The 24260-nt window shown below is 41.0% G+C and overlaps 1 protein-coding gene across 4 annotated transcripts in view; it reads right to left on the reverse strand.

The window, feature by feature from the left end:
- PARN (poly(A)-specific ribonuclease) overlaps positions 1 to 24260 on the reverse strand; it is a 173824-nt gene that overhangs the window by 37190 nt on the left and 112374 nt on the right. For all 4 annotated transcript variants that reach the window (XM_029054394.2, XM_029054385.2, XM_029054403.2 and 1 more), the window contains one exon: positions 3001 to 3190. In XM_029054394.2, coding sequence (XP_028910227.1) covers positions 3001 to 3190 — 190 coding nt within the window. The remainder of the gene's footprint in view (positions 1 to 3000; positions 3191 to 24260) is intronic.

The raw sequence follows: 24260 nt of genomic DNA on the forward strand, positions 1-24260 counted from the left end.
CCGGGCAGCGGAGTGAAGAATAGACCGGAGCGGGGCGAGAGAGGAGGAAGGGAGGTCAGAGAGAAGGCTGACACAGTAGTCTAGCCGGGATATAACGAGAGCCCGTAACAGTAAGGTAGCCGTCTGGGTGGAGAGGAAAGGGCGGATCTTGGCGATATTGTAGAGGTGAAACCGGCAGGTCTTGGTAACGGATAGGATGTGTGGGGTGAACGAGAGAGACGAGAGAGACGAGTCAAGGATGACACCGAGATTGCGGGCCTGAGAAACGGGAAGGATGCAGCATGGCATAGTGGACAGAGCATAGGCCTGGGAGTCAGAAGGTCATGGCTTCTGGTCCTGGCTCTGCCACTTGTTGCTATGTGGCCTTGGGCAAGTCACTTCACTGGGCCTCAGTTACCTTCATCTGGAAAATGGGGACTAAAACCGTGAGCCCCATGTGGGACAGGGACTGAGTCCAACCCAATTTGCTTGTATCCATCCCCGCGCTTAGTACAGAGCCTGGCACACAGTAAGCACTATTATTATTGTTATTATTATTTTCCAATGCTGCCTGTGGCCCCTGGAACCTTCCTCCTCCTGAGAATTGTGGAGCTTTCTCTGTAGTGGAGGAAAGGGCTGTTTATCATCTGGGTCTCCTATCTTTGATGCTATTGATGCCTGTCTACTTGTTTTGTTGTCTGTCTCCCCCTTCTAGACTGTGACCTCGTTGTTGAGTAGGGATTGTCTCTATCTGTTGCCGAACTGTACTTTCCAAGTGCTTAGTACAGTGCTCTGCACACAGTAAGTGCTCAATAAATACACCTGAATGAATGAATGAATACTCCAGAGAGGCCCAGGTTGGCCAATAATGACAGAATTCAGCACACCATGAAGCTTCTGCATGGGAAGTAGTGTGGCTTAGTGGATACAGAATGGGCCTGAGAGTCAGAAGGACCTGGGTTCTAATTCTGCTATGCCTGCTGTGTGACCTTGGGCAAGGCACTTCACTTCTCTGTGCCTCAGTTGCCTCATCTGTAAAATGGGGATGAGTGTGAGTTCCGTGTGGGACAGGGACTGTGTCCAACCTGATTAACTTGTATCTACCTCAGTGCTTAGAACAGTGCTTGGCATATCATAAGTGCTTAACTAGTATCATTATTTACTATTCTGTTTCTTCGACCTGCAACCGCTCAGCTGGGTGGCAAGTGCTTAGGAAAGGAGGTGCTATAAAACATAACAGGGGGCTTTCCTCCCGAGCACAACAGGCTCTTCCCGTCAAGTCAACCTCTAGCCAGCTTTGGGTAGTCACTAACCCAAGTCTAGGGCAATGGTGACTACCTTGGCAATTCCCATCTGTAGTCTTCAAACTTTTCCTTAATACAGATGACCAAGAAGTAGCATGGTGTAGTGGACAGACCATAGGTCTGGGAGTCACGTGGTCATGGGTTCTAATCCCAGTTCTGCCACATATCTGCAGTGTGACCACAGGCAAGTCACTTCATTTATCTGTGTCTGAGTTACCTCATTTGTAAAATGGGGATTAAGACTGAGAGCTCCATGTGGGTCAGGGATTGTGTCCAACACGATTTGTTTGTATCCACCCCAGTGCTTAGTACAGTGCCTGGCAAATAGTAAGCATTTAACAAATACCACAATTATTATTATCATTATTATCCCCATCTCCCTGTCTCACAGGCAGGCACAGACCTGGAAACTGAAAATTCTGAGAGCTTGTTTGAAGGGGTCAAAGCACTGAGTAAAAGCGACTCTAGTGACGACACTGGCAGTTATCTTTTTTTTAACCCAGTCCGCGGAAGTTACACACTTCTTTATTACGCTTGCTTACGTCTTTATATTAAAGGATCCCATCCGCTTCCGCTTTCTCTGCCTCTTAACCCAAATGCACTAATCTTGATCTCCATCACGGTAACTTAGTGCAGTCTTTTTGTTCCTTAATCAATCCATTTCCCGATGAGAGGTAACGAACAGGACATGTGAGACCGTGTCCCTTTCTCTCTCAGCAGAAGCATTCACTTTTTAAAAACGTTTAAGACTATCATGTGGTATTCTAACTGCACCACTTATGAATATGAGAAAAGATTTGTACAAAGCCAAGGAAGAAATTCCAAAAATCCACCCTTAAAATACCCGTAACAATTTGAGAAGAAATACGGTCTCAGTTAAAGGAGGATGAGGCTCACAGAATTCTATCATAGGGTCAAATGAAAGGCTCAATCATCTAGATCAGAGGTGGGCAATGACGTACACATTGAAACCGGCACTGCAATATTCCACTGGGGGGCTGCTGGGCCCATCTCACCACCTCTCTGCTGCCAGAAGAGACAGGAGCATTGGAAGTGATCTCTAAATGCGGGCCAACAGTTGTTTTTTCCCAAAATGGTGCAAAAAAACCCAGTCCAATGAGGTGAGACTACCTTAGTAGAGTCTGGGCAGGATTGCTTAGAAAACAAACAAAAAGCTTTTGATGGATTATGAGAGCCTTATGAGACAGAGATTGTGTTCAATCTCATAACCTTGTTCCTAGCCCAGCAGTTGCCACAAACTAAGTGTTCAAAAAATGCCACCGCTATCATCATCATTATTATCATTGCTATTTTAAAAGCATTCAGTTTTGTGGCCAAGGTACAGAGCTGTCGGCTGCAGGAGGAAAGGGAAAAATTGCCTTGTAATTTCACCGTGACATTCCTAAAAGTCATTTCAATTATGCATATACCACAGAGGCTGAAAAATTCACTCAGGGACTCAAGGATTTTTCTCGTTTAATGTGTGCTTAGTTCCAGTCCACCTGAGTGACAATGCTGAATTTTCAGGAAGTGCAAGCATCTATCACTTGAGTTGTCAATTTGGAAAATCGAAACAAGGCAATCAAGTTTTTCCTCAAAGCCAACATTTAAAAGAAGCCAAGAAGAGGCAATGAAAATTGGTATACGGCTGAATACCTGCCCTCCTCCCCCCGGCAACTACCCATCACGGTACCAAACAAATATCAAAAACTCTCACCTGTTGGCACAGTAATACCGACTCTGTGGAACATAAGATGTGCACTGAGTTTTTAACCGCTTTCTCTCCACCTCCTTCCAACTATCTTCTGCCCATTTTCTCTTGGTCTGCTTCTCTTCATGCTTTTTTTCCACATACTCAGCGTAAGTCTGGATCCGATAGCTTTCAGCGTACTTGCTGGTGTTAACAGCTACACAGAAAAGAAAAGAACATTTCTTTGGATGACAGAAGTTAAATTTCATCAGAAATAACAGTTCTTTAAAGTCTGTAAGAGTAGGAAATGCTCCTCGATTGGACATTCTCTATTAGTCAAAAGCACGATGACCGTTAATAAATTACTCATCAAATATTCATACCATAATTTAAGAGAAATCTTAAAAACCATAATAATAATGATAATGATAATAATGGTGGCACTTGTTAAGCAGGTTGACACCTTCTAGGTGTCAAGTACTGTACTAAGCACTGGAATACATGAGCTTATTCGAGATAATCAAGTCAGGGTGTCTCCCCCATATGAGGCTTAAAAGTCTAAAGAGGCGGGAGAACAGTGTCTTAATCCCCATTTTACAGATGGGGAAACTGAGACACACAGAAGTTAAGCGACTTACCCAAGGTCACGTACAGGACATGTGGCAGAGCCCAGACTAGAACAGATGTCTAGAACATATTGTACTTCCTAAGTGCTTAGTACAGTGTTCTCCACACTGCATGCGCTCAATAAATATGACTGAATTAATGACTAAAAGAATGTCTTTTGACTTCTTTATCCACTAGGCCATGCTACTTCTAAGAGGCTGGATTCTTTTCCCTACACTCTACCTGCTCCTGGCCACGAAGGGTTTTATTGCAGGCTGAGAGTCCCCTACTTCTTTCCCTACCATCAAGACCTACCTCCCAACCTCCCCTATCCCAGCCTCAGGGGTCCCAGGACCTGACTAGCAGGTAGGAGATGTTGGCACTTGGTGCTGAGGAGAGCTGGCTAGTGGGTCCGGTCACTCGAACGTTGAGGTGATGTCAGGTCTTCTAGACCTTCCTAGATTTAGGGTTGGGTTTAAGCCTGGGTGGCCACACGTGGGTGGGCGTAGTCCTATACTGGTAGGAATACAATTCCCAGCAGTCCGAAGAGACCATCATGGATACGGGTTATTATCCTGGCAGAAGTGATCCCATGTGAGCCCATTATTGGGTAGGGATTGTCTCTATCCGGTGCCTAATTGTACTTTCCAAGCTCTTAGTTCAGTGCTCTGCACACAGTAAGCGCTCAATAAATACGACTGAATGAATGTCCTGGGGTTTGACTTAGTCTGGGAAAACCTGGCTTGTGTGGAGGGGCAGAAGGAGGGGGGAGAGAGGGAGGGCAGAGAGGAGGTGGTAGCTCCTAGCCTCCTTCAGCTGTCCTGAGATCCCAGGTCTTCTGCCACCAAGGTGCCACCAGTCATATGGGTTCTAATCTCAGCTCTGCCAAATGCTTACAGTGTGGCGTTGGGCAAGTCACTTAACTTCCCTGTGCCTCAGTTCTCCTGTTCGCCCTCCTGCTTAGACTGTAAGCCTCATTCGGGACAGGGATGGTGTCCACCCCAATTAATTTGTATCTAACCCAGTGCTTAGAACAGTGTTTGAAACACAGTATGTGCTTAGCAGATACCTCAAAAAACCAAAACCAAAAATAAAAAAGAGATCTTTGAATGGACTCCTGAGCATTAGGACCAGCTCTGCACACAATAAGCGCTCAATAAATATGATTGAATGAATGAATAAATTACTAGGCCTTTCAGTACCTCACAGGTTTCCCCGAAGTAATTCTACACATACCTCCCATCTCTTTCTGACAAAAACCTAAGCGGAGAGGCGTGGTGCCTTTTCTCTCCAACCACATTCTTCAATAAGTACAGTGATCTGGCTCTTCTCGATGCGTGGCTGTTTCCAAATTTAAGACTTAAAGGTGTTCCATTTAAGAGGATGCCTACAACTGGATATTAGGCTCTAAAAAAGGGTTAATTTTCTCAAGACGCCTTTTAATGAGAAACCATCAATTCTACAATTATACCTTCTAGATTGCTTACTGGCAAGAGAAAGCTTCCTGGATTTTTTCCTTAAATCTCATTACTTAACCCAGCAGGTTTACTTTGCAAGTGTGCCAGAGAAGGACGACAGCTGCAGTAATCCTTTTCTCAAGCTTAATGTTGATTGCTGAGAAAAGGGGGGTTTGGTTCAATATTTTGAAAAAGAGAAAAGACTTTAATAGGATCATTAATGAGCTCAGAGGATCTCTTAATAATGTCCAATTATTCCCAATAATTTAGCCCTTGACTATCTGGGCTACACATCACTGAAACATAATTGCCTGTCTCTGGTGAAAGGATTTTCTTTCAAAACATGCAGAATTAAGATCATTAAAAAAAAAAGTGTGTGTGGGGGGGAAACACCCAACAACAATTTCATTGCCTGCCTTACACAGCAACAATTTACCAACATTCCTTCGAATCCCAGCAGCTTTGCAGCTCTCAGCCTTTAATCTGTAAACCAAGCTTTGGCCTAGAGCCATCACTCTTACAGATGAATCAGCAAAATGAATTGGCTGTCAACCGGTGTCCTCTGCTGTCTCCAGTTTTAATTATCCGAAAGTGTTGGTAAAACTAACCTTTTACACAACAGCTGGAGAAAAATTATTCAAGCCTCTATTTCAACTAGGTATCTCAAACCTCCCCCCCCCCAAAATTTTAGGAACACCATGTGGTTAGTTATTGGTGCCTTTCCTAACCTTTAAAAAAAATAAAAATCAATGTTGTTCAGATGCTGTTTTTAGGTTTTTCACAGCAATGCAGTCTATTAAAGTCTTCCATGTCACAAAACAACAAAACATTTAGAACTTGGTAAAGGGTCATTCTTCGGTGCTGCTAACCCTATAAAAACTACCGTGAGGTATTTTGTAATCTGCTTTCAACATAAGTAACATAAATTAGAAGGCTTTTTTTTTTGAAGACTGCCTGAAAGATAGATCCTATTACAATGTCTTCAGTGATTTGCAATTAAATCCCCATGAATCACACATGTGGTATAAATTAGGCACTGTTGTTGGAATGTGGACCATATTGAGGCTTCCTCACTTAAAGAAGAAAATTTTACAAATTAGTTCCCAGACCCTTGAAATAAGATTAATTATGACAACAATGGAGAAACATCACAAAACTTCTGTGGCCGTTAAAGCATTCCATACCACAGCTCTGCCCTCTCTGGAAAGTCTATCCTTACCATAGCGTGACGTTTTCTACGACTAATGGAATTAGCTAATCCCTGTCAACAAAATGGCTACCAAGTACAGCTAAATTTGAAGAGACAGAGGTTGCCATAAAACAATTCTCCCTATTCACATCCATCAACCAAGACACCTTACATATAAACATTTGGAAAAAATTAATAAAGTCCCATCATCTCTATATACAAGGATAAAGTACTTGCAGTTCAACACCAGGGGGGTGATTCTTTGTTTAATGATCAGGTATGTGCTTTATAATTTTAGTCAAACACTTAAGCGGTTGCCAATCAACAAAGATGTTGTGAGGGTAAAATGAGATCAGTCATGGGAAAGCCCTTGGGATAAATAAAAAAGCACAATATAATGGGGCATTATTATTATCATTATTCCACATGATCAGATGCAATCCCCACCCCTGCAAGGCCTACACTTATCATTACAATTTAAGAGTAGTTTTTCTTCTTGCTGAGTGAACTGATTCCTTAGCTGAAGAGAAACCTATATTATTTTAAAAGTTCCTGTTCCATCATGTGTCGATTTGGCAAAACTCCCCTTACATTTCATGGCATGGGGTGTCAGTATTGGGGTCTTTGGCAGATTGATAGTTTCTCAAATTCCCCCAGATAGAGAAGGGATATAACTTAGGTCACACAAAATAGCAAATACTCAAGAGATGCAAACAGAAAATGAAAATCCATAATGGTAACTGTGTTCAAAAGAATGCACACGGGCACCCCCGAATTACAAGGCAGATTACCAAACAGACCTAATGTGCAGCTGAGGAATGTGTACAAACACAAAGACTCTCTTTCACTAAGTCACTGCCCTTATTCACCACCAATCTCCTGCCATTCACTGGGCTTACTGGGCATAGTAAAGATGCCAGATAATTCATCAAGAACCATATATAATATGTCAGACTTATATGAATAAATTACTTGAAAGAGAATAGAGGCTCCCATTTATACAAAGGTTGAGATTTCAATCTAGGGTACAAATCTTGTGAAAAAAAATCTGTGGGCAACAGAAGCAGTTCCGACCTTGCTTTCCCCATCTCGCTTCGGCTATTAGCTCAAACATGGCCTTAGACTCAATCTTGCACTTGGCTTTAGTATTCCTACCCTCCTTCCCAGCTCCAAGCTAAATTTCCATTGTAGCCCCATATCCTCTCTGGTCTGGGCTCAGTCTCAATCTCAATCACAGCGTTTTTGTCTCCTAATTGCCCATTACACAGTCTGTTTGTCCATCCATCCCTCCTTCCTTCCCTTCCCAGCCCTTCTCTCCCCCTGCACCAAAATCTCCTCCCAGACCAGTTTGGTTTCAGCCTTCTTAAGTCAGTTTTTCATCTTCTGGATTGTGAACTCCTCAAGGGATAGGAACCATGTCTACTTCCCACCTGTGCATTTTCTCCCACGGCCTAATACAGTGTTTTGCACACAGTAAGCATTTAATAAATACAAGTACTACTCAAAAACCTGCACTTGATCATACTTTTTTTTATTCCTATGCTCCACCCAGCTTCTCATTCCCTCCATTGCTCTTTTATGTACAGTGAATATGGGGACAGCCAGAGTCTATCGGGGATAGAGGTGTTAAAAAACCCCAAAGTGGCCGTTTCTTTAGGCAGTAACTCTGCCACTCGTCTGCTGTGTGACCTTGGATGAGCCACTTAACTTCTCTGAGCCTCAGGTTCCTCATCTGAAAATAGTGATTAGGACTGTGAGTCCCATGAGGGGCAGGGACTGTATCTCATATCTATCCCAGTGTGAGACACATAGTAATCACTTAACAATTATTGTTATTATTATTATTGTTAAGAGAAGACTTTATTAGCTATAGCATGCAAATATCAGAGTGAGATGGGGCAATTTTCAAAACTTGGTTTCCTACTATTGAAGAATGTGAACATTGTGAGTAGGACAATCAATCGGTTAATCAATCAGTGGCATTTATTAAGTGCTTAATGTAAGCAGTTCCAGGCCTGAGGGAGGACATGGGCCATGGTGCCAGAATGGTTTTGTACATGGACATTTTCATTCTCCCTATTCAAATACAAAAATGAAGACAAAAGACTGCATTTTCCCAACAGAGAGACCCCTGGAGATGATAAACTCCTCTTTCTCAAGTATGCTTTAGTCCCTGAGCATACTGGGCAAGAACTACTGAACTATCAAGAGGCCTGCCTGTTCCCTAGGTTCCAATAATTATACTCCAGGAGGCAATGTTAAATGAGTGCAGGGGTTAGCCAACATTTTCCCTATACGGAATGTGTGTAGTGTATTTGAAAACTCTAGCCAATATAATTCAGTAAAGCAATACAGCCTACACACAATATTTCCTGCGTAAGTTAAAATATTAACCACACATGACTGTCATGCAAAACATTAAAACATTTACTTGAATTGGCTTTTCTAATAAAATCTTCACATAAGATCAATCAAAAAGAGGGATGCCCCGTGGTCTCGTGGAAAGAGCAGAGGCCTGGGAGTCAGAGAACCTGAGTTCTAATCCCCGCTGTGCCACTTGTGTGTTGTGTTACTTTGGGCACATCATTTAACTTCTCTGGGCCTCCCTTTCTTCATCTGTAAAATGGGCATTCAATCCAACTGCCTCATACTTAGACTACAAGTCCCATGTGGGATACGAACTATGTTCAAACTGATTACCGTGTATCTACCCTAGCACTCAGTACAGAGCAACGGCACAAAGGAAATGCTTAACAAGTACAATTATTACTGTAATTATTTATTTAGCACAGAGCTCTGTATTAAGCGACTGGGAGAGAACAGTACGATTCCATTGGTCAATACAATGACCGCCCGCAAGGAGTCTACAGTCTAAAGGAGGAGACAGACATTAAAATGCAAACTACAGAGAGGGGAAATGGCAGAGTATAAGAATTTGTCCATATGGGCTGTGGGGCGGGTGGAGGGAGAGAAGCATGAAAGTGTTTCTGGGGTACAGATCCAAGAGCATAAGTGATTCAGAATAGAGGGCAAATAGGGTGTGGAAGTGAGGGGTTAATCAAGGAAGGTCTCTTGGAGGAGGCATGAGGAGGACAGAGGAAAGGGGTCAGCGGCAAGACAGATGAGCTTAAGGTCCAGTGAGTGGGTTGGCATTAGCGGAGCAAAGGGTGCGGGAAATCAGTGAGCTAAGGAAGAGGAGAGCTGAGTGCCTTGGAGGCGATGGTAAAGAGTTTTTGTTTGATGCCAAAGTGGATGGGTGACCTTTGGAGGTTTTGTGAAGAGTGGGAAGATGTGGACAAATAGTTTTTTTTTAGAAAAATGATCCAGGGAGCAGAATGAAGGATGAACTGGAGGTGGGGGAAAGAAAGCAGGCAAGCAGGCAGGTCAGTGAGGAGGCTGATGAAGTGGTCAAGCCGGGACAGGATCGGTGCTTGGATCAGCATGGCAGCACTTTGGATAATAATCACGACGATATAATGAGAGGAAGGGGCAGATTCTAGAGATGTTGTGAAGATCAGACACTGTCTCTGTGCTACAAAGGGTTCACAGTCTTAGAGGGAGGGGACCAAGTACTTTATCCTGATTTCGCAGGTGAGGAAACTGAAGCACAAAGAAGTGACTCCCATAATCACCCTGTAGACAAGTGGCCTAGTGGATAAAGCGCAAGTCTAGGAGCAAGCGGACCTTGGTTCTAATCCCGACTCCACCACTTGCATGCTGTGTAACCTTAGGGAAGTCACTTAACTTCTCTGTCCTTGTTTCCTCAACTGCAAAATGGAGACTCAATTCTTGTTCTCCCTCCTCTACCTCCTTAATAATTTGTTATGCACTTACTATGTGTCTAGCACTGTCCTAAGTGCTGGGGTAATCAGGTATGTCCCACATGGGGCTCACAGTCTTAATCCACATTTTCCAGATGAGGAAACTGAGGCACAGAGAAGTTAAGCAACTTGCCCAAAGTCACACTGCTGACAAGTGGCGGAGCCAGGATTAGAACCCACCACCTCCGACTCCCAAGCCCAGGCTCTTTCCACTAAGCCACGCTGCTTTCCAGTGGCAGCACCTTAGGCTGTGAGCTCCATTTAGGACAGGGAATGGGCCTGACCTGATTAATTTATATTCACCAGAGTGCTTAGAACAGTGCTTGACGCATAGTGAAGGCTTTACAAATACATAAAAAATTAATTAAAAAGGGGGTGGAGCTGGGATTAGACTTCCAGTCCCATGCTCTTTCTAATAAGCCACAGTGTTAATAGTATAATATCTTTTTCTTACATCTTCCATTTTACATGCAGATACAGCTAATCCAGTTATAATGCTCTTCCTTTGGCTCACACTTTTGTGATAATCACTGTACACATTACGAATTGAGATAGGGTTGCAAAGTTTACCTTTGTTAAAGTAGTTCTCTTCCCCTCCCTTTGAAGTAGTTTGACTGACATGACAGAGTGATTAAAGCCTACTTCAATTAAGTATTACAAGACAACATCTGATTAGTATAGATGACAGCTTAGTGTAGTGTATTTTTGCTGAATAAAATGTGGAAGGATAATGCTTTGAAAATTAAGTACTTTATTTACAAATATACACAAAACCTAATTCGAAAATATTTCATTACTAATACACACTTATGTTGCTACTTGATCATTTAATAATTCATTCTATGTTTTTCTTTTAAAAAAATTTATAATATTTTGGTTAACTTTTGGCTCTTGGGAATGTAATAATGCACTGTGCATGATTTACTCTGGGCAGTTATTTCACTTAGCCTTCTTAATACTGATGATAATAATAATAATTATAACAACAGTATTTATTAAGTACTGTACTACGGACTAGGCTAGATATAATATAATCAGTCTGTCCACAATCCTGTCGCATACGCTTTCGCTTAACCCGCTATTTTCATGGAACCAATTAAGAGTGCTAACCAGGGTATTGCAGGATGTAAGTAGAATATCGTCATGGCAAAATGTTCCAATTTTGTAATCACCTGACCAATGAAAACTTGACTGTGGTGGAAATCATTTACCCTTTTGGAACCCAGAATCCAGATCTAGCCCAAAGCTCATTAAAATTAAAATCACCAATAGCAACAAGCACTCCTGGAGGGCTTAGAGAAAGCACAGCACTAGTTCTCCATGTTAAAGCATAGACTAATGATACTAGTTGATGGAGTCTCCCACTGGGAAAGACAAATGAGCCTCGGGCTTCAGATTTCCGAAAGGAGAACCGGCAAAGGGGAATTGATTAGAGTGAGCGTGGTAAGCGTAATACCACTTGCCCTCGCTCATCCCTGCCAGCCATAACTCCCCTGGGAACACTCTAATAAATGAGAACAAGACAGTCATTCACTATAAATATCTACCCATCAAAACATGATAGCCAGAATGAGTCGAATGGGGTAAAGGTGTCATGGAATTTGAGTTTGCCAAGGTTTAAAAGCCCCTGCTGTAGGTAAGGAATTTATCTACCAACTCTGTTATATTGTACTCTCCCAAGAGCTCAGTACAGTGCTCTGCACATGGTGAGTGCTCAATAAATACCAATGATTGATGGACTGAAATATGGAGAAGCAGTATGGCCTCCTGGATTTTGCACGGGCCTGGGAGTTTGAAGGGCATCGGTTTTAATTCTGGTTCTGCCACTTGACTGCTGTGTGAGCATGGGCAAGTCACTTCACTTTTCTGGGCCTCAGTAACCTCATCTGTAAAATGGGGATTAATACTGTGGGATCCACGTGGGACAGGGACGGTGTCCAAATTGATTAGCTTGTACCTACGATGGTGCTTAGTGCAGTGTCTGGCACATAGCAAGCACTTTGAAAATATCATTAAAAAAAACTGGTGTTAATCCGGGAAAGCTTGTTGGAGGAGATGGAACTTGAGTTGCCATTTAAAGAGCAGTGCAATAGCAAATCCATGAGAAAGAGCTTGAGCAAAGACTCAAAGAGGCTAGAGAGAGAATAATGCGGCTAGTGTAGATCATTAGACAATCTCCCTCTCCCTTATTGGAAAAACTACCACCTTGTTCAGAAACTGCAAGTGTTCATGTTTAGTAAACATTTACGGGATAAAGTGTTATATTGCTTCCACACTTAAATCAAAATTTCCTCAACCACTGTGCATTCATTGTGAGGTGGTGTCTCCTTCCACTAATTCATCACTTTATTCCCCTCCTTCCTACTAGAATTTGAGGTATCCCCACTCTAATACTGTCATTTAGAAATTTGAAAAATAAATCGAGATATTTGATCAGGCCAAACTTTAGCTTTACTTTGCCTGAAATAGAATCTTGACAATGTTTCAATTACTATTTATTCTAATATTTAAATGCAAAATAGAAATAAAGATATATTAAATACTTCCCCATTGCCAACTTATAAACATTTTTTGGCTTCATTTTTGAAATTCAGATTGAAATACCACAGAAAACTCCATAGCGCCAGACTTTCTGTGATGGCTATCAAAAGACAATGAACAGACTACAAAAGCTCTTACAGTGTAGCCTATTACTTGTCTCATATGCCAAGAAAAAAATCTAAATGACAATGGCAACGTTATGTATTTAGAGTTGAAAATTGCAATGTTGTTCAAATGGTTAATCAAAAACACGAAGGGCTTTTTTGATAAACATCAGCCCCCAGAAGACTTTTTTTAAATTATTCAATTCTAACAGTGGAATTCACGTTCCAGAAAATGGTTGTGATAGTAGCTGTACAAGACCCAAAATGGTGACTTACTAGACTGTTAACTTCTGGAAGCCTGTGCCTTTCTAGTTCCCAACTCCTCTAAAAACCCAGCCCCATTTTTACTATGCCCTCAAAATGAAAAGTCGGCACCTCTGACTCTGCTGGTTAATAATGATGATAATAATGATGATGATAACAATATTTAAGTGCTCACTATAGGTGAAGCACTGTACTAAGTTCTGGGATAGATACAAGATAATCAGGTCAGACATAGTCCCCTATGGGGCTCATAGTCTAAGCAGGATGCAGAACAGGCACTGAATACCTATTTTGTGCACGCAGAAATTGAGGCCCAGAGACGTTAAGTGACTTGCCCTTAGTCATGAAGCAGACTAGTGGTGAATTTGAGATTAGAACCTGCATCCTTTGATTTGAAGGCCTGATATCTTTCCAATATGCTATGCTGTTTCTCACATGGTTTATAATTCAAACTCACTCCTCCTCTGCCCCCACAGTATTTACGTATGCTTGCTTACTTTCCCTGTTTGTCTGTCTCATGTCTATTTACTCCAAAGTACTCTTCAAAGTGCATAGTTCAGTGCTTTGTACCCATTAAGCACCCAGTAAATACTACTGATTGACTGACTGAATTCAGGGCTGAGAAAATGATAGAGATCGAGATGTTCCACATCACATTTTATGAGTGAAAAGATTAAAAAAAGACTAACTTAAAAACAGAGATCACCAAAAATGTGAACCAAGCAGGTTTTCAGGAAGGAACCGAGAGATCATATCTGAATGTCCGGTAAGATGAAAAGCAGGCACAGTACTAGGTGTAAGAGGCAGTCTGGGAAAAGACAATGGAGAATAGAAAACTAATAGAGAAGAGACATAATACCGGGAATGAGAAGTAGGTAAATGGGGAGACAGCTGCTTCAAGCTTTGAAGGCAAGAGAGGCCTCAAGGGATAAAATGAAGTTAATAGAAAGAAGCAAGCGGAGAAAAGTGTATGTTGGTAGCTGCAGTGTCCTGAACAAGCTTGAGATAGAGCAGAAGCAGTGAGATTGACGAGGAGGTAGTTTGGAGTTGGCTTATGGGCAGATCAGATAAAGCAATTTTTCCCCAATATTATGAATTTATAGTAATAGATTTGAAAAATGATAGTGCCTTGGATTATACTGCCACTTGTCAGCTGTGTGACTGTGGGCAAGTCACTTCACTTCTCTGTGCCTCAGTTACCTCATCTGTAAAATGGGAATTAACTGTGAGCCTCACGTGGGACAACCTGATTTCCCTGTATCTACCCCAGCGCTTAGAACAGTGCTCTGCACATAGTAAGCGCTTAACAAATACCAACATTATTATTATTATACTGGGCACCCAGTATTCATTCATTCATTTATTCAATCTTACTTATTAAGTGCTTATTGCGTGCAAAGCACTGTACTAAGTGCTTGGGAGAGTATGATACAACAATAACATAATATAATAACAATAATAATTTAACAGTAGTGTCCAATAAATACTGTAGATGATTAACCATAGATTTGTTAAAATTAAGTATGCATGAATGACAAATCTGAGAAAACAAATGAAGTAAAAATGAAGTTAAAATTCAAGAACAACAGACAATAAATCAACTTTTAACTAAATGAACACGTTTTCTGCATAGTAACAAAACTGCACCCAAAATGAGAATTAAGGAGAGTCATTGAAAAGAATACCACTATTTTAAGTGTCTATTGTAAAGTAAGGGAGCTCTGTTTCAGGATTCCAGGATAAAAATATACTGGAATTTAATTTTCTCTTTCCTGTTACCTTAGAGTTAATGGCTACTTGATATATGTTTCCAACACTCTAAGCAGTAAAATATAATACAGGACAGGATGTTGTAATCACTGTGGTCAACAACTCCCCGCTAAGCTTAATTTTTCTTATAAATACAATGCTACAAAAAAGTTAAACATCCACAATTTCGTGTTTTTTGCTTATAACACTTGAATCTTATATAACTCTGATTTTTTCAAAGAGCTTTTGCATAATAAAAAGGAATGTGTTCTACTATACAAAGATCACTGTCTAATTGGGAATTAATCTTTTCAAATTCATCTCCAGAAATACCAATTTGCCATCAGACAGCAAGTGTACATATATTTTTCACTTCATGTACATTAATCTAACAGATTCCCCAAGAAGTAGTTACCCTCTGATGTAGAATTGAACAGGGAACGAAAATGGGAATGACTTTGGGAAATTAATTAGAGATATTATTGCCAGAGCTTGGAACAATGCCAGTTCTGAAATTCATCTATCTATATTATGAGAGCCAAGTTACATGCAGTAGTAAACTGGGGGAATGGCAACACGAATCAAATACTATTTTGAATATTATTCCGCAGCGAATAGTTATGCTTTATTTGGTTTTCTTTCTATTACCTAAGCACAATTCTGGAAGGTTATAGCTAGAATGATTAAAAGCAATTGCCATACACCAATACACTGAACTGTTTCTGATTTAGTACGGTACTTAATATCCATGCATGTCCCTGTGGCAACTATTCACTAATGTGCTTTCTATCCCTGACACACAAATTTAAAGGTTTCAACTATGCCAAAAGGAAGAGGATGTCCTCAATCATATTTACTACCCTAAACTTGTTTCTGAGTGAAAGGTGAGGAAGCTTTTCTAGTTATGCCACAGAAGCAGCATGGCCTAGTAGAAAGACCACGGGCCTGGGAGTCGGAAGGAGCTGGGTACTAATCCCAGCTCCGCAACATGTCTGCTGTGTGACCTTGGGTGAGTCACTTCACTTCCTCTATGCCTCAGTTACCTCATCTATAAAATGGAAACTGACACTTTGAGCCACAAGTGGGACAGGGTCTGTGTCCAACCTGACTTACTTGTATCCTCTTCAGCGCTTAGTACAGTGCATGGCACATAGTAAGTGCTTAAAAAATACCACAGTGATTATTATTCTATTTAAGCACAACCCGCCAACAACCCCAAGGTCCTGAACAAAAGGGCATGGCTCAAAAATGCTATGCAGAAACAATCGCTCAGAAAGTGGACTTAGTGTGGGATTACATATAAATTCCATTTGAATAGCTTGCCAAAGATTTCCGCAGTAAGATCATTTCACACCCTGGGCAAATCACTTCATCTTTCTGTGCCTCAGTTCCCTCATCTGTAAAATGGGGATAAAAACCGTGAACCCCATGTGGGACATAGACTGATTATCTTGAGTCTATCGTTATGCTTAGTACTGTGCCTGGCAAAGGATAAGTGCTTAAAAAAACACCAGAAAAAAAGAAAAACCAGTGGAATAAGTTGGCCCATGCAGACACACATTTAATACTTTTATTTCTAATACACCAATATTTTTGGAGGGTCAACAAAAATGATGAAGGAGAAGCAGTGTAGCTCAGTAGAAAGAGCACAGGCTTTGGAGTCAGAGGTCATGGGTTCGAATCCAGGCTCTGCCACTTGTCAGCTGTGTGACTGTGGGCAAGTCACTTAACCCACCCCATGTGGGACAACCTGATTCCCCTGTGTCTACCCCAGCTCTGCACACAGTAAGCGCTTAACAAATACCAACATTATTATTACATTTCTAGGAATCTTACATAGCTCAGTTGGGCTCAAACAAGAAACCAGCTGTCGTCCTACATAAAATGCTGGATTGAAAATTGAAAATAAAGGTGAAGCCTCAATATAATGGGAGTTGAGAAATAGTCATAGAATACAAAGCAAACACTGAATCCAGATACTTTTATAATCACATTTTCCAACAGAGCCTTTGCCTCTTTTCTTACTATAAGTGACACTTACCACATTAATTCTTCCCCTGAAACTACAGTGCGTTAAACACTGAGTTCATATCAGATTATTAAGTCCGATTTATACCCTTCAGAATAGAAAACAATTTTCAAGCATTAACTCCTTTTAGTTCATTTAATTTTCCTCTAAAAAAGCAACCCACTTTGAGCTATGGAGGAATATTCTATGAGCCCCTTGTGGGACAGGGACTGTGCCCTAGCCTAATATCTCATGCCTTAGCATAGTGTTTGGTATCTATAAAGCACTTCATGAATACTACAATTATTATTACTTTTTGAACATGAGCATAAAAGTGTATTTCTCTAGCTTTGAGCTTATTCCACAAAAAGTTGTTTTAATCTGGCTGCTACAGTTATTCTGTACGCTATTCACTAAAAATCCAGGGAATTGGTCAGAAATCTGCATTATCATTTCCTTTTAGTGCCTGGTATTGTTACAGGCATACAACCGGTTCCAAACAAACACGGTACATAGAACCACAGTACAGACAGAGATATCAAAGAGAAGCAGCGTGGCTCAGTGGAAAGAGCCCGGGCTTGGGAGTCAGAGGTCATGGGTTCAAATCCAGGCTCCGCCACTTGTCAGCTGTGTGACTGTGGGCAAGCCACTTAACTTCTCTGTGCCCCAGTTACCTCATCTTTAAAATGAGGATTAACTGTGAGCCTCATGTGGGGCAACCTGCTTACCCTGTATCTACCCGAGCGCTTAGAACAGTGCTCTGCACACAGTAAGCACTTAAGAAATACCAACATTATTATTATTATTCCAGCTCCGCCACTTGTCAACTGTGCGACTTTGGGCAAGTCATGTAACTTCTCTGTGCCTCAGTTACCCCATCTGTAAAATAGGGATTAAGACTGTGAGCCCCACATGGGACAACCTGATTACCTTGTATCTACACCAGCGCTTAGAACAGTGCTTGCTTGGCACATAGTAAGTGCTTAACAAATACCATCATTATTATTATTTGTCTCTATTGCCAAATTGTACATTCCAAGCACTTAGTACAGTGCTCTGCATACAGTAAGCGCTCAATAAATATGATTGAAGGAATGAATTAATATTATTATGATTATTATTGTAACACACTAACTGCTGACGTAGCCCAAGATCCATAAATCCTGCTAGACATTACGTACAATTGCTGTGGGAAATTATAGCCCCTCCCTGTCCTTGCTTCCACTCCTACCTAAAAACAAAGTGAAAGTCAGCTTCTCTGCACCATCAATCCCAAAGCAGCAGAAAATTGTGATAGCATAGAAAACGCTGCTAAATCTGGCTAAAATGTCTGCCCTTCTACCTCACCCCAATTCTGATTCACTTTCAGATGAAGAAGAGGAAACACCCACTCTGAGTCTGCCATGGCTGTTGCTAAGGCTAAGGTAACAATTTTTAAGACAGTGGATTCTTTTTTAAATGACTGAAGAAAACCCTAATTGACAGAGGATTCAAAGATATGGAGAGATACTCAGAAGGATTTAGCCTACTGTAAAATCCTTTATGAAGAAATGAAGAAAGGCTGTTAACCTAGATTGGGCACATTTTTACTGATGTTAAAAAGCCACTACGCCAGCAGAGCAAACTTTTCCTTCTGCAATTTCTTGCAGAGGCCAATAATCATATCACAGTTCCTTATTTAGTCCGTCAGTCAACTGCATTTATTGAGCTCTTACTGTGTGCAGAGCATTTTACTAAACACTTGGGAGAGTACAATGTAACAATAAACAGACACATTCCCTGCCTATTTCGAGCTTATGGTCTAGAAGGGGAGACCAACATTAATATAGATAAATTATAGTTATATTATTTAGTTGGTATGCTTTCTTACAAGGCACAACCCAGATAATGAGAAGCAGCAAGGCTTAGTGGATAGGGCACGGGCCTGAGAGTCAGAAAGTCATGGGTTCTAATTCCGGCTCTGCCACGTCTGCTCTGTAACCTTGGGCAAGTCACTTAACGTCTCTGTGCCTCAGTTCCTTCACCTGTAAAATAGGGATTAAGACTGTGAGTTCTATGTGGGACAGAGGCTGTGTCCAACCCAAATATCCTGTATCTACCCCAGATCTTAGAACAGTGCCTGGCACAGAGTAAGTGCTTAACAAATACCATTATTATAATTATTACTATTTTTTATCTTTCCATTTGCATACACCTCATTCTTGGATCAAAAATGAGACCCACTACCCTCTAAGAATTTAACATTTCTGATACCTAAGGGTCTGCTGTGCTTGCCAATATATCGGTTACGAAGCATATGCACTTGTACATTTATGACTAGGTAAAATAATGTACCTTCACCTAGGTCTTCAAACACAATTACATATACAGTTTTAGTTGCAGAAGTGCAGAAGTGCTTAGATTTCAAATACTGTCATCAAACTTCCATAAAACACTTCTGTCCTCTCCACTACCTTCCCAACCCCCCTCGACCTTTTACATGATCACAATCAGTGAGAAGTTAAAACTCCTGATTTTCTAACCTATAAAATTACTATACTCTTACTTGCAGCTAACCTCAGTAAGAATTCTCCAAAATATCAGACTGGAAGTAAACAATAAACAGAAAGCTGCACTAGGTATATTTATCATTCCTATTATTTATTTATTTGTTTTTGATAGCAGGCATAATGCAGCATTTCATTGAGTCAACTCAAACGTATGAGAAATGTTTGTATATGGCATTTACAGAGAAATATTATAATTGTAGACACAAGTGTATATGAAAATCTCAGTAGAGAAACAGCATTCTATTCAAAACGGACTAGACCAGTAGTTGAAAAAATTTTCCACTAAAACTCACAGTTTTGATCAATACTTAACAATCATAGCAAACTGGCAGACAACTGGAAGATCTGAACCACTGACAACATTCTTTTCACTTAATGGGGAAAATTAAGATTGATACGCTAGTCACGCCAAGCTTTCTGCAGAGACACACTTTACAAGCCTTAAAAAATAACCTGGAGAAAAAAACAGATCTTAAAACGACTGGAATATTGATCAAATTACTGTAATTTCACCACGGCAGTGAAATAGAAAGTGCTGGGTTTCTAGGTATACGATGGCTTGGCACAGTATCTTCCAGTTCTGTTTATATAGGTCAAACTGTTAAAATGGCATGGAAGGTTTTTTAAAAATAATGTTTGAGCAAGAGATTGTAATAACTCTGACAAAGCTAAAGAATAGTAACGTAGGAAAGGCAAAAGGCTGTCCTGAAATAGGCAAGTTGGTCCCACATTCAACTAGCCTGTCCCACTGATCTTAGCTTATGCTGGCCATCCCAAACCATGGAAAGGCTTCATCCATTTCAGGAGTTTGTTATCTTCCTTTATTCGTTGGCTGCCCTGCTCCCAGGAACTTTGAAAGAGAGTGCCATTATTTATTCATTCATTCATTCGATTGTATTTATAGAGGTCGGGGGTTGAGAAGAGATACTGTCTAGGTATCTTCCCCTCTAGATTGTGAACTAATTGTGGGCAGGAATGTATCTGCTGTTATATTGTAGTCTCCCAAGCACTTAGTACAGTGCTTTGAACACAGTAAGCGCTCAATAAATACGACTGCATAAATAGGTACTTCAGAGGGTTTCCCTTCTTGAGCTTGTTGTAGACAGGCAACATGTCTATTAGCTCATTATATTGAACCCGAGTGCTAAGTACAGTGCTCCACACACAGTAAGCGCTCAATAAATACCAGTGAATGATTGCCTGCCCCCTTCTTCCCAACTGAACCACTGCCCCATATGGCCAAAAGCCCTCCTCCTATTAAAAAAAAGATTCTGCAACTACATAGGTAAAAATCCCAGAGTCTAGTCCTGCCTGCTTCCAAATAGTCCCCACCTACCCTGATTTCTCAAGATGTGGGAGTGTTTATATGTGCTAGGTTGTGTATTGTGGTTGTTCCGTGGGCTTCTGGTTCCTATGCACCTATTAGACAGCAGTACCCCGACCATCATGCTTGACAAGAGCGGCAATCTTCCCAAGACTGAGTCCACCAAACCCAAGGTAAGAGAGGGAACTGTGATTTGTTCTTGGGCCAATCTACTCAAGGGCCAGGCTGGGCAGAGTTCACAGATCAACCAGAAATAATCATTTCTGGGGCCCAGGGCAGCTGTGACATTTGTGGGAGGAGAGCTTTAACACTGGCCTTGGGAAACTCTAACTTTTACTGTTGACATTTGCAGACTCCCTCAGAGTTAAAAGTTATTCCTTGAGAAGCAGTGTGGCCTAATGGGATGAGCAATATGCATTCTCCCATGGAATAGAAAAAGCACAGGTTTGGGAGTCATGAAACAGGTTTCTAATCCCAGTTCTACCACTTGCCTCGTGAGTGAGTTCGAGCAAATTTCTTAACTTCTATGTACCTCAGTCTTCTCATCTGGAGATTCAATAACTGTTCTCTTCTCCCCTTGGACTCCAGGCCCCATGTGGGACAGGGACCGTGTCTGATCTGTTTGCATTGTATCTTCCCCAGTGCTTAGTATACCACTTGGAACTGCTTAACAAATACCACAATTAAAATCCCGAATTTCATGAGAAAAAGGGTCCTTCTATTATTTTGTTGAAGTGTGAAACCAAAAGATTTTCCACAATTCAGGGTACTCTTTTACAAGTTAAATACTTTTTGAAGGTAAAAGGATGTTTACGTGCAAATTACAAATAGACAGTTGCTTTGCTACAGTATAATTTAGCTAAATATCTATTTGGATAAACTGATGCAGAAGGCATGTGTGGCTTCCACTAAAGTCTCTAATAACCCTGCAAAATAATAATGGTAATAATAATAAAAAATAATGATAACTCTATTTATCAAACATTTGCTATGTGCCAAGCTCGAGAAGAGACATAAGATAATCAGAATGGAAGCATTCTTTGTCTCACATGGGACTCAAGAGTCGAAGAGGAAAGGAAATAATTTTATAGAAGAGGAAACTGAGTTTTGGAGAAATTAAATGACTTGCCCAAGGTCACACAAAATGCAAGTGGAAGAGCTGGGACTGGAACTCCCAGTTCTAGAGAAGCAGTGTGGCCTACTGGATAGAGCACAAGCCTGGGAATCAGAAGGCCCTGGGTTTTACTCCCTGCTCTGCTGCTTGTCTGCTGTGTGACCTCATGCAAGACACATAACTGCTCTGTGCCTCAGTTACCTCATCTGAAAAATGCATATTAAAACTGTGAGACCTATGTGGGACATGGCCTGTGTCCAACCTGATTAACTTTTATCTACCCCAGTGCTCAGTACAGTGCCTGGCACATAGTAAGGGCTTAACAAATACCATAAAAAAAAACCCCAAAACAAAGTAGCCCCAGTTCTGTGTCCTTCTCACTAGGTCATCAGGACTCTTAAACCTGAAGAGAAATAAACTAAGGCACCTTAGAACTTCACATGCAGCCTGTCAGCAGTATACAAGGCCATGATTCATGATGATTTGCTTTGCTTAGTATCTAAGTTCTATATCCAACAACTAAAAACATAGGTGTTGCCAGGAAAGCAGAATGGGTATTACAAAACTTCATATTCTCTCTGAGGAAAAAAATGAGCTGTTTTATTGATGGGCAAGAGGGCATTATTGTGTGAATGCAAACAGGTTGAGATTAAAGAAGCAGGAGTCAGAGATTTGCTCCCAAATAATGAAGTGGTCTTTTAAAAACAACATGTTCATTCTTTTTCCAAAGCTGATGATTGCAAATCCATAAAGAGGTAAAAAAAATAACAGCTATTCCTTCGTAAAAATTCCTTCTGTAACTCAAGAAGGGGTGCACAAAGAATGCTGAAGAGGTTATTAGACTTTTTTTTCCAAGTGTAGGGAAGTACAGGCTAACAACTCTGGAGGCTGAAGTACTTGCGGCATAGAACACATTGCCCTGGGACACTCTAATTGATCTGCGTCTGGCTGGCAACATCTGACTGAAGGACAAGCAATTGTCAAAGAACACACTGACCTACCTGGGGAGCAAACTCTGCTCAGGAGGAATCGTAAGAAGAGGGAGGAGAGATTCATTCCACTTTCAGGTGTACTGCAGCCTTTGCCTCTTTGTGGACATCAATTATCTAAGTATCAATTTGTTCTGCTCTGTCCTTGGCCCACGGGTCACAAAATAATTTATTTTGAAAACACGGAGTTTATGTTTACCTTTCTATTTCAGGTAAAAAAAAACACAAACCCAACATTGCCTATACTGTTTTTTAAAAAACAAACCCTTGTCTTCTAATGGCATCAAACCATCACTGCTCCCTTGCTTTATTTCCTTCTTATAAGAGATTCTGTTATCTAGGTCCTGATAAATTACTTGGCGGTACCAATGCACATACACTATACTGAGAGCGACAGGAAGGAGGCCGGCTACCTGAGGCAGGAAACCTTATAAGCAGTTTACTCTAATCAGCTGCATTAGGATGGACCGAGCCAGATCAATTATTGGACGGGAGATCTTCAAGGAATCCTCTGCACACAGTAAGTGATCGACAAATACCATCGATTGTTTGATGCATAAAAACTGCAAGGAGCAGGAGATTCAAGAGAGACGCATTTTCTATGAGTTGGCAGGAAAATTTTTCCCCATTTAGACCTGAGGTGATAGTAAGATTTTGAGATGACGGACGCTAAATCCAATTCGAATACCAAGTTGCTGACCACTTGTGACAAGATGACTTCATGAAATATTTGAGAGGAAGGTTGGTAGAAGAGAAAGGAATTCCCAAACCTATCTACATTTTATAGTCTTAGTACATCTAATTCTAAGCCCTAGTTGCTTCATAGCTGAACTCCTGAACCTCCCCAGCTTTTATAAACAATGCATCTAGCTATTAGGATCTCAGAATGTTCAATTAAAATTAACCGGTGAGCAAATATAGATGATAATAGAGGAATTAGTTACCGCATTTCCATTTTAAAAAGTCCCACCCAGGTATAGGTGGTGTAATTTTTGTTGCTGTAAAATGTTTTTAATACTTACAAGTGAATAGCACAGATAATTTCGATTAACCTGAGGATGCCCTCACTTGAGACAAAGAGGGAAGCAGCATGGCTTAGTGGAGAAAGTCCAGGCACCTGAGTTCTGATCCCAGCTCTGCTACTTGTCCGTTGTGTTCTTGGGCAAGTCACTGAACTTCTCTGTTCCTTAGTTCCCTCATCTGCAAACTGGGGATTAAGAGACTGTGCATCCCATGTGGGAAACGGACTGTGTCTGACCTGATTATCTTCTATCAACCCTAGTGCTTAGTACAGTGCCTGGAACATAGTAAGCACTTAAATACCATACAAAAAAGAAAAGTCAGGAGGGAAACCACTCTAACAAGATTTGATGGAGCCTTTAAATCTTGCTTTGATCACAGTTTACTGTTTTACCTTCTATTATTTTTATTTCACTACATAACCACGACGCTCTAGGTACTACCCAGAATACACTATAATGTAATTACTGGCAACTAGAAACCTACATTTGCAGACAACGTGACAGTCAGGTACACCTGTGTTGCCAATGCACTTGGACGTATACCCTTCAT

Source organism: Ornithorhynchus anatinus, chromosome 2 (assembly GCF_004115215.2).
Source record: "Ornithorhynchus anatinus isolate Pmale09 chromosome 2, mOrnAna1.pri.v4, whole genome shotgun sequence".
Lineage (NCBI taxonomy): Eukaryota > Metazoa > Chordata > Mammalia > Monotremata > Ornithorhynchidae > Ornithorhynchus > Ornithorhynchus anatinus.